This window comes from Neltuma alba, unplaced genomic scaffold (genome assembly GCF_004799145.2).
Source record: "Neltuma alba isolate B1F8T4 unplaced genomic scaffold, ASM479914v2 tig00011760_pilon, whole genome shotgun sequence".
Lineage (NCBI taxonomy): Eukaryota > Viridiplantae > Streptophyta > Magnoliopsida > Fabales > Fabaceae > Neltuma > Neltuma alba.
In genome coordinates, this window is record NW_021636388.1 from 115336 (window position 1) to 126772 (window position 11437).

General features: G+C 32.5%; 2 protein-coding genes across 5 annotated transcripts; one reads left to right on the forward strand and one right to left on the reverse strand.

Annotated features, from left to right (window-relative positions):
• Positions 1 to 1175: 1175 nt before the first annotated feature.
• On the reverse strand, positions 1176 to 1763 carry LOC114717649 (uncharacterized). The gene has a single exon (XM_028902861.1). The coding sequence runs from the start codon at positions 1761 to 1763 to the stop codon at positions 1176 to 1178; it is 588 nt and encodes a 195-aa protein (XP_028758694.1).
• A 1518-nt stretch (positions 1764 to 3281) lies between these two features.
• On the forward strand, positions 3282 to 7917 carry LOC114717653 (BES1/BZR1 homolog protein 4-like). 4 transcript variants are annotated; one of them, XM_028902866.1, is made up of 4 exons: positions 3282 to 3645; positions 3804 to 4051; positions 6691 to 6786; positions 7519 to 7917. In XM_028902866.1, coding segments are annotated over exons 2-4 (297 nt in total). In that variant the 5' UTR covers positions 3282 to 3645; positions 3804 to 3852; the 3' UTR covers positions 7521 to 7917. The 4 variants fall into 4 exon arrangements, 3 of the variants coding, with proteins under 3 accessions (XP_028758699.1, XP_028758697.1, XP_028758698.1); XM_028902864.1 differs by having other exon boundaries at positions 7639 to 7917; XR_003737730.1 differs by lacking the exon at positions 6691 to 6786 and having other exon boundaries at positions 7639 to 7917.
• The last annotated feature ends 3520 nt before the right edge of the window (positions 7918 to 11437 follow it).

Consider the following 11437-nt stretch of genomic DNA (forward strand, 5'->3'; position numbering starts at 1 on the left):
AGACTAAAAAAATTATCTCATGAATTTCTTTTTGTTTTTAACAAGTTCTTTATACAAAATAAAAAATAAGTCGAATTATTTATAAAAATTATAAAATTTGTGACAATTTTCTTATATCTTTTATTAATATATATTAATAATTAAAATTGATTATTAAGAAGGTATTTGAATTATATTAGAATCAGGTTCTATGGATAGAAAAGGTCTCGTTGACGGAAATAAAACTCACTTAAGTGATCTCTAGAAGATTAGCCTCTAATAATGGCACGAGGATACTATTTTTTTCATGCGGTAAAAAAAAGCTTTTAGGCTTATTATAATTTATTTAGAATAGTTTATAATTAATTTTTGATCATAATTTATGAAATATAAAATAAATATGTGAGATGAATGTTGTTTTGATTTATAAACCATGTCTTTCAAGTGAAGCACCGAAACTACCCCTGTGTTCACGGAGTTGGATAGTTCAAAGTTGGAAGGTCAAACAAGCGTGCTTCATAAACAGAAAATGACTTTGGCTTTTTGTCTCAATCGCATTCTTTCAGGCTTTGAGTCTCCTTCACCAATTTGTGGTCATATCAATAAATTTGCAATTCTCGTTTTGTGACCAATCCTATTCTTTTGAATTCTTATGATTTGTGTTTTATTCGCCTCAATCATTTTACGCCCGGATTGGTTCTAGGGAAAATGAGAAATTTTGATTAGTTCAATTTACAAAAAATTTAAAAATTAAGATTAAAAACTTGTAATTAAAAAAACAATGGCAAAACTGGAAAAGGCTCTCATTAAAAATTTTATTAATGAGAATGATTTGAATCAGAGTATTTATACCACGTGCGTGCAAAATTTACAAAGCATAAATATTTTCTGCGTATAAATTTATCAGGTTTTTTTTTCACTAATAGACTTTAGTCTTTATTTTATTTTTTTTGGTCAAAACAGAGTCAATTTTATTAATCACCAAAAAAGCAATTACAAACACTAATATCCAACCGGCCGCCTAAAGTACAGCCTAACAAAATAAAAGGCAGGAAAAGCAATAAAGTGAAAGCTAGGAAAAAAAAACAAGAAAGTCAACCAATACCACACCTATTGAATCTAGAGTCCCCCGAAGATGACAACCAAACCAAATCCTTACGCTGGTTATCAGAACATTCTGCAGCCTTGAACTTCCTTCAAAGAAACAAATCATCGGCTAAAATGCTAGCCAGAGGAGGTGATGGTGAATTCACCCACCCAATTGGGCTCACACCCCTACCACAACTCACAGCAATAAAGTCTGCTGTCAAATTACTCTTCCTAGAGATCAGAGTAACAGAAGCATACCTCAGACTCTTCAAGACTTCAATAACCTCTTGAATTTCCCAGCGTCCTCTCCAATCGATTCCATCAGCTGAAGCCTTCGACCAACACCAGAAAACCTCTGTACAATCAGTTTCAATTACTACTTTATCATAGCTCATATCAGAGATCAATATTAAGACTTTCCTTAGTGCCAAAATCTCTGCAATAACCGCACCATCAGCTTGCACCTTTTCCCCAAAACCCCACAAAAAGTTTCCTTCGCAGTCTCTACAAATCATCCCAATAGCAGCGATACCATCCTTAAAGGAACCATCACAGTTAACTTTAACACAGCCTTCTTCAGGTGCCATCCCCCCCACGTTTTGTCTTTCTTTTACACCTTCCCCTTCCTTCTCTGCCTCCAATTCCCTTACCCTCCAGAACTCATCCCACACATGGGTCAGGCACCTTTTCTTCATAGACTGCTCTATTCTTTTCTTTCCAAATCAACCCATAATCCACACAAAATAGGAGATCTGCTTCTTATCAAGCACCTGGTCATCAACTAGAACATTCTTCCACCACTCAACCAGACTACTCAAATTTCCACCATCAAAATGAAGGTTGAGCCTACATCCAAACCAGACACTTCTAGCCCACGGGCAAAGAAAGATAGCATGTTCAATCGATTCAGTCTCCTAGTCACAAATTTGACAAAGCACAGAACTACAACATTTCCTTCTAAATAACCATTCTCTAATCGGGACGGCCTTACCAAAACAGTGCCAGACAAAATGAGAAATCTTAGGAGTAACTTTTACCTTCCAGATTTGGTTCTATATCTGTTTAGACACCGTATTTGGAGTACCAGCTCTTCCATTTCTGCACCTCCTTAATTCTTCAAACCTGTGGTATCCCTTCTTTGTAGCCTACCTACCATTTCTAGTTTATTTATTAATAGTGTGTTTTCAGGTAGCATATCCGTCCTATTTTTAATGAGGGTATTAGTGTAAAAAAAATAATAAATGCTTCAATTCTTTTGCCATCGAATAAAATGCTTCAAATTAAAGCAAAGTGTTTCTTATAACAAGAAATGGAATTGCTCTCCTGTTTATTTTTTATAAAAACAGCGCGCGTGTAGAAATTTGTTGAATTAGGTTAAAATAAATTATGGTGAGTCCCTAGCATAAAATTTAGTCGGAGATTTGATTTATATTAACAAATTAGTTACTTAGCTTTTATATTAGAGAAGTAGTATTTATATAACTCAATTATAAATATTTAGTTTATTGAGTTTTAGTTAAAAACAATTGAATTTTTAAAATTATAGAAATTTAGTTGTATTCAATTAAAGTTTATTTTTTTGCGAACTATTCAACTAAAGTTTATAGACAAAGTTATAAATTATACTACCTCCAGTCTTTAATATGAGATTTAGTTAATTAATTTGAAAATATTAAAGAAGTTAATTAAGTTAGTTATTTATCGTACATAAATGTTGTTTTCTTTAAAATATTCTTATTAATCATATATGTTTGAATTATCAATTAATACTAACTTCTTAATATATGCAACTACTATAAGAATTATTTGAGGGCAAAATAGATAAATATTAGAAACAAAATATATAAAAATCTTATATTTAAAATCAAATTAAAAAATTAAATTAATTTTTATATTAAGGATCAGAAGTAATTAGAATTAGAAATTAGAAAATATTAGAATAACAAAATAATTAATTTTCAAGACATTGATCGCACTTGGGGTCAGTCAACATTGGCACGTAGTCTGCTCACCCCGTGTGACTCACACGGTTGAAGCCACAATCCACACAACACCCGCGCGCGCGCTCTCTCTCTCTCTCTTTCTCTGTCTGATTCGCACACAAACGGCTGCTCGAGTGGCGTTACCGGGAATTCAGTATCAATTATGGCCATTTTCACTTTCTGCTCGTATTACTCCAACCCTCTGCCTCTCTGAAATCCCTTCCTTTTTTTTCACTCCATAATGATTTTTCTGCTTCTCCCTTCACATTTCCCGGGTTTTCTCATCGATACCTTTTCCTGTTTTCCGAGCAGTTTCTCGGCGAACATGTTATTCCGATCTCAATCAATCCCCCTCTGAATTCTGTTTGCGTAGATCTGCACCGCTTGGATTCTGCCCCCATTAAACGCTGCGTAGACCTCCGAATCTACTTCCCGATCTGGAGTCCTCCGATTTGAGCTGTATATCTACTTCATCCGTTGCCGTTTTGCTCCGATTTGCGGCTCCGTCGTGTTGGAGCTGTGAATTAGTGAGCTGTGCTTCAGCCGCTGAATCATGTCGTTTTGATGAAAATTTCTGACTATAGCAGAGTTTGTGGTTTGTATTTGAATGTTTTTTTGGTCCAGCCTCTCTGGGCTTTCCGTTTCCATTACTGATTCTTTGATCCCGACGCGTGAAGCGTTTTGTTTTGTTTTCTGATTATTTTCCGCTGCTAAGAAATCTGGCAATTATACCTCCAATTCACGCTCTTCCAGTTCGTTCTCGTATCTCATTTTCCGTCTGAGAGCTTTCTCGGCGAGCAAGATGACGTCTGGTGCCAGGCTACCAACCTGGAGGGAGAGGGAAAACAACAAGAGGAGAGAGAGGAGGCGAAGAGCCATAGCGGCAAAGATCTTCTCTGGTCTGAGAATGTATGGCAACTACAAGCTCCCCAAGCACTGCGACAACAATGAAGTCTTGAAGGCTCTCTGCAATGAGGCTGGTTGGACTGTTGAACCTGACGGTACCACATATCGCAAGGTACTTTAATCTCATTCCTATTATCTGCTCCTATTGTTGAAGCTTGCGGTTTTACAATTTTTGTTTTGGTGTTTGCTTTTGGGTCATTTGCTAAACCATTGTATCAAAGAACTGCATTACTTCTGCCCTGAATGTGGTCTGGTTTAGAATCCATCTTGGTAATCCTAGCTCCATTGGTTATATTAGCATTGATTTAGGGGTGTTTGGATAGCACAAAAAGTGATTCTGAAATTTTTTTCCACATATTTACTTAGTATATCATAAAAACACAAACCATAGTTTTGTATCCATCCAAACACCCTTCAGTTGTTATATGAGCTAGTCGGGGCACACCGTTGTATCTATTATCATGCGGGCCTTGCAATGGCACACGCTGGGGTCACCTATAGGCTAAAAGCAGGTCTAGTTCGCTTGTTACGGCGATGCTATGTTTTCTACCCTTCAGTTCTTGTTAATGATATGAGTCGGGCTAGATTCTTTCTTTTTGTTTCTGTTCCCCTCTCGCCGGTCTATGATAGATCTGATCGGGAGCTGCCTCTCGCTCCTGAGCAAGAAGCACAAAAGATTCTCTATCTTCTTGTTCTTGAATGGCTCGTAAGAGTCCATGGAGACTGAACTTTGAAGGGCGTACCGGCATAGATCTGGAGGAGACGAAAATGGCCGTCATATGTTGACAAAATGACTTTCTTAAATTCCTACCTGAGCCTGGGAATTCGAGAACATAAAGGGGTAAATTTGGTGGTTCAGGTATTTTCCTTGTTGTAATTAGTTGTGTGCTGCGCTTGTTGCAACATGACAGGAGCTTTTACAGACAATGCACTAGCACTCTGATTTGGGTAGTCCGTTTTCCTCAGTTCCTGTGATTGTTTTTCTTCTTTTGTGTTGTTGCAGACTAGCAGTTTTATTCATGCAGTGCCTTTATTGATGACGCTTCACAAATACCTTGATAGAAGTTCAAGTTGTTTTAATTCTAGGATACTTTTCATTTACAAAGAAAATCATTTTCGATGAAAAGAGTGGGGATACTTGTATAGAGGGCACAGCGTTAAGTAAAATGACTAAACTCTGCTGTATATCTGTTGTATATTTAAAAAATCCACGGATGCTGGTTGAGGATTTTTCCCTAAATGCTATCTTTTAATATATATATATATATATATATATATTTTTAAGAAATGGTCTATTAGCAAAGCAGTTTGGCAGCATGAAAGCTACATGCATGGTACTACACGTAAATAACTGTTGTAATAATTCAGTCTAACTTGCATAATGAATTCAGGTATTGTCACAATTATTGTTCAAGATGGCAATAACAAAGTTAATAGATATGTAGATGTAATTTACTACTACTATAGGTCTCTAACCCAAGACATAAAAATGGAGGTATTTTATCTCATATTCACGAATCAAATACTTAGTCATTTGTGTTTGTTACAGCTAATGCTCCCATCATAAGGACTCTCATTATCACCTTGGCACTTTTTACTATCTTCTTAGATATCAAAGGTTGTTATAACAGGCTACGATTGTCTTACCAGGTGATCTTTTCAATTTAATTGATCTATTTTTAGTTGCTGTGATTAAGTATCTGGTGTCAAATGAATTCACCAGTAGATGTCAATCCAATTGACGATCAAGTTGATAGTTTTCATCTTCATTATATTGTATTTATTAAATTGGACTGGTCGTTGGGCATTTCAATATGAAAATTATGTCCCATAGTTGATCTTTGGACTGTTTCTGGTGTTAAATAAATTCACCACTTCCTATATTGCTCCCCTCCTCTCAAGACATATTTGGAAGGCTTTGCCTCCAGAAATTGATGATGTCCATATTTGCTTTTTCAGCAACTTCAGAGTTGATCTTTGGACTGTTTCTGCTATAGTACTATTTCAAGGTCTTCGAGAGACAGATAGCTTCCAATAAATACTCAGTCACTTTATATTTAGATTCCGAATTTTTATGCAAACTCCTAATATATTTCTAGGACCAATTTGGACTGATCAAAGGTTGATGAATAGACTAGCATATGTTTAAGATTGATGCCTTTTGCTGAACCATTTTTATGGAAATATCTCCACTCCTTATGCAGGTCTTTATCACGTGCTCCATATTAATATCACTACTATTTGAGGTGCTTTCTATAGCAATCTTAAGAGGTTTTCATTCTCAATATAATATCACCACTGTTTGATCTGGTTTCTCTAACTCAAAATGATGGCTTCTGTTCATATTTTGTCCCTGCACGGTGCTTATGCTCATGTGCTTCTTTTTCTTCTCAACGGTTGTCGCCGTTTTTATAAAATGCTTTCCCAGCACCAACATTAAAAGTGGTTGTTGGTCATGGTTTGTGTTAGTGGCATCTATCAGTAAATGGACTTTAAAATGTTGGACATAGTGCAAGGGGGCCTATTGAATTTATTATTAACTCCCGAATACCTTATGCGATCATGAACAGGACAATATGTTGGTTATAACCGCATTACTTGCATTATTTGATATTTTGACAACTAAATATTATGAAGTTTTTGTCATGTAATGTTTTAATTCATAATTTTTATGATTAATCTGTTGTTTTTAATTTGTTCACTTTGCTGGTGGGTGCTTTGAGTTGGACCATAGACTCCCCTTTAGGTGTTCTAAGTAGGAGTAGGTTTGCTATTCCTGTCTGTAAGTGGACTTCGTATGGAACTCCCACCGATGTGATGAAGACCATATGTATTCTGCTTAACTTATATTTGATATATATGTTATGTGTGTTTTAATATTTTTGCTTTCAGGTAGTTAACTGTGATATTGATGTTGTGGAGGTATTATTTTCATCTGGAATGTATTTTAAAATGTTCAATTTCTTTCTTCCTCATTTTATGGAATTTTGACACTCTGTATAATGTGCTGGGAATGTTTCTCAATTTTCTTTGCATTCAACTTTGACCTGCACTCTACTTACTGAACATGTTTAGCGAGCTATCTAAGTGATACATGTTTAAGCAAAGATTGTGAATGTCACTGAAATATAGCAGAACTCATGGTCTTTTCAGTTTCGGCTTGTGTAGAAAGGATTCTTTAAATTTAACACGCCTGAGACTCACTTTTCAGTCAACTTTTTGTAAGAAACTATGTAAAAGGCTTCCATATCCAATGGGCGAAAGTCACCGTAGACAAATCAATTCTCAGTACTGTTGCTTAAATATTATTTAAGTTGGTGTTAAAATATCCATGAAGTAAGTTATGAAATGTCCTGTGTATGGGTATATAAAAAAGTTAGGTGACAAGGGAGAATAAAGTATTAGATAATCATATACTTGAAGACCAGCACTGTGGTATTCTTCTTTTGATTTATTTCCATTAAGCCATTATACTATTATAAAATTTTAATAAATATGCTGAGGCTTCGTTTTTAAATCCATTGATTTTATTATTATATACTGAACTTGCTTAGCTTTGCAGGATCATCTAACACCTTTTCATGGAATTGAATGTAGCAGCATCGGTCAATGAAGTCCTTTAATTACTTTTTGATAGAGCTGAGGCCTTGTATTTTAATACATTTCTGTATATATATTGCAGGGGGGCGTCTTTTTCCGATCGGGAAATCTTGCATAAGTTGAAATCTTGCCTAAATTGTTATTTGTCATTGAACGAGAGCAAACAACAGTACTCAAGCCATCCACTCTGTGCTGTCGAGTTTCTTTCTTTAAGGCAAGTATTATTCTTTACTGAACGTTATGAAACATTTTGACATTGGCAGATGTGAATAGTTGTTTCTTGGTCATCTTTACTCAAACCATTTTTATTTAACAAAACTCATGCTTTTTTTAGTTATTTTACATCTAAATTTACTTTTTATTATCCATCTAAACCAGTTTTAACTTTTCAAATAACTTTGTATAAACACTAATCAAAACTTAAATCATATTGCATTAACTGATTTTTACCTTAACTTCAATTTACAAAAGTCAGTTGGAATAAATAAAAGTCAATTTTATCAGGACCAATCTAAACACACCCTCTATTATCATGCCACGTAGCAGATGCAGAATTATGCAGTGGATGCAGAATTGTGTAATTATATTCCCAGTCACATTGAGCTTACTTATGAGCCACATTAGCTTGTTTTTTTAACAGTGGCAAAAACTTCTTTTTTCGCCAAGCATGAGTAATGTATGGTAAGAATTAATTAATTTGTTGAATAAAAAAAATTGAGAACCAAGTTTTAATGAGTTAAAAAGTTAAAAAAACTGAGTGATAACTATGTTAAAATTGAAGGAACAAAAAATAAGATTTTTCTTTTTTTTTTGGCCAGAATATTATTTTTATCCAATTGTATTCTTTGCTCATTTTAATCAATATGTGAAGTGTAATGTATGAAACTGCGGCATGAAATAACTCAGGCTGATAAAGAGTAATGATCATGAAATGACACAAAAGGATAACTTTTTTTCCTCTTAAAAATGATGTGGCATTTTAAGTATAAAAGAACTCATCTTATAGCAAGAGAGAAGCATGTGATTTAACAAAGTGTGAATTTTAACCTTTTTTAGCATTTATGATTTTTTTTAAATGTATATGATTAATTAATATCATAAAATACTTTTACGAAATTAGAATCTAGAAGCATGTTTCAATTATTTAGAGTTTGCACAATAATTTATAGCATCAATAATTTATATATGATTATGCTTATTATAAATTTCACATTATATATTGATAATTGACGGGCTAAATTAAATGTCAAAATTAAAATTGATTTTTGTCTTAAGATGAATCATATGAACTGTGAAGCGTTTTACTATCTTAGATGCAACAGTTCGATCCTTTTTATTTGTAAATTAAGAAGTACAAGACTAGTGAAAATCTTGATTTGCTTTTCTTTTCTACTTCTTGCTCTTTCTCGTGTATTTTGTTATCCGATTCTCAAATTCTACTTGATTATTGTTAAGGGAGTATTTATATGAGTGATTTAGAAAAAATTGATAAATATGAGAAATATGTTTTATATTTAGGACTAAGATTAACTCAACAATTAAGTTTTATATTAAGGATCAGAGAAGTATATATATTACTCTAGAAGCTTAGTTTTTATATTGTAGTTTTTATTCTCATTTAAGATGTATCTTATTTGAATAACTAAACAGATACCACCTTTGATCCTAAATATAAGAGTTGGTTAGAGATTTAATTTGATGCTAAATATAAATACTTAATCCATTTTATCTTATTTATTTATTTATTTATTTATTTTTAAAGTAATCCCCATGATGATTACACATGCTAAATGGTTTTCATTCAAATATACATAATTAAAACAATACTCATTTATTACAAATAACTAATTTAACTAATTTTATTAATATTTGTAAATTACTTATTTTGCTCATATCTTAAACACCAAAGTAGTATTAATTCACTTAAGTTTAAGTTTAGCTTAACCATGATTAGATGACCTTTGATCATTGAACCAATGTCAACTAGTACAATTTTTAATATATCTAGGATGTTACATATGTAGCTTTATATTATTTTTAATTTAAATTAAATTTACTAAGTAATCATTCTATTTTTTAGTACTTATTTGCCATTTTTATATTTTAACCAACTAGACAAAGAAGATAAAGCCATTGGAAAAGTAAAGGTAACAAAGATGATAAAGCCATTACTGGTATGATTCATGATTAATGAGCATATGCTGGTTATCATGAATGTGGGATCATTTTCATACTTCACGTTGTTTTATTGTTTTGGATTATTTGAAAACTTCTTACTTTCGATAAATATGAAATCTAAATAAAAATAATTTTGTAACCATCATCTTAATAATGTTTTGATATGTTTTAATAGTCACTTTGGGGTGCTTCCTGTCGCCATTTTGCTTTCAATTTCTGATTAATTTTATCTTTTCCGTTTATATACATTACATATCATCGTCCTCTATTTCCTTTTTCTTTTTTATTTTTTAACGCCTCTCTTTAACAAAAATTTTTAAGACAAAACTTGGGTAAAGTTAATTAAATCTGAGCGGCCAATAAAATTCTGCCATTTGTATTGGTGATGCACATAGCATTGGATTTAATGAATCTAATAAATTTGACGTGAGTTTTATTTTATTTTTTACTTTTAAACTTTACAAAAATTTTTATTTTAATCATTTAATTTTATAGATTATCCTTTCAACCAATTTTTTACATGTTAACGAAACATTTAAAAATACTGATATGGTTTAATTTTTTAAATAACAATAACTAATAAAAAATTATTATTTGCAATTAATATATTTGGAGTAATTAAAGAACTAAAAATATATTTTAAAAAAGTAGAGGAGTAAAAGGGTATTTTAAAAAATTAAATAATGAAATCAAACATTTATGAAAGTAGATAACCAAATATGCATTTTTACCTTTTTTTTAAAATAATAATAATTAGCACAAAAAGTTATCATTTGAGAGCTACAATGGGAGGGTTAGAAGACTAAAATAAATACTTGAGAAAATTAATTTCTCAATCCCTATAATTTTTTTTTTTTTTAGTTTTGAATCAAGTCCCTTCTTTTTGTTTCTTTGTATCAAATCCTTCTAATTTATGCCGGTAACACTATTAGGTCTTAGTGTTTAAAACAGTTAATAATAGTTAAACGGTTGTTAACAGATTTGTTAGCCAACCATGAGATGATGGACAACTAGGCAGACTTCTAGAAATGAATCTCATGTGTGCAAAAATTAATGCCACATTTGGAAATATTTTTTTATGAATCTGAAAATAGTTTCTTATCTTCCCCCGGAGCCTCCCCCCCCCCCCTCCCCTCCCCAACAAAAAAAAAGCATCCTTTGCCACCTCCCTTTACTTGCATGCATCTCCCATCAATGTTAAAAGCTTATGCGTGAGTTGGATGCCGAATATTTAATCTTTGGACAAAATAATGAAATCACAGTACAAAATACTTTTAATATAAAAATTATATAACTAATGTGGGGATATTAAAAAATTTAGTTAAGCTGGTTATTTATTACAAACATGTATTGATCTTTGTAAATTATTCTTTTCAATCATATGCAATGAATGATTATAATTATCATTTGATAGGAACCCCTTGTAATTAATAAGGATGTTTTGGAGAAAGAGAGGAGATAAAGTAGATTAAACTCTTATATTAAAGATCAAGTTCAACTTCTAATTAGCTTTTATATTAAAGACCGGAAGACAAAGATAGTATAATAATTAAAGACACTAATGTGGCTTTTCAAACTGCTATCTCGCAAGCTTGTTACTATTATAGATTTCCTCATGACTTCATTGCTCAGAATCAGAACACTTAAGCGTACAAGGCTCTCCCGGAATTCTCATCTTTGGATTTTTTTTTTCACATGGCTAG

Bases quoted from the DNA above. Each gene is read 5' to 3' on its own strand.
- LOC114717653 (XM_028902864.1), top strand. From the start codon at position 3,853: ATGACGTCTGGTGCCAGGCTACCAACCTGGAGGGAGAGGGAAAACAAC. The intron at 4,052-6,690 runs GTACCACATATC...GTTGGACCATAG, and splicing joins TTGGACTGTTGAACCTGACG to ACTCCCCTTTAGGTGTTCTA. The intron at 6,787-7,638 runs GTATTCTGCTTA...TATATATTGCAG, and splicing joins CGATGTGATGAAGACCATAT to GGGGGCGTCTTTTTCCGATC.
- LOC114717649 (XM_028902861.1), bottom strand. From the start codon at position 1,763: ATGAAGAAAAGGTGCCTGACCCATGTGTGGGATGAGTTCTGGAGGGTA.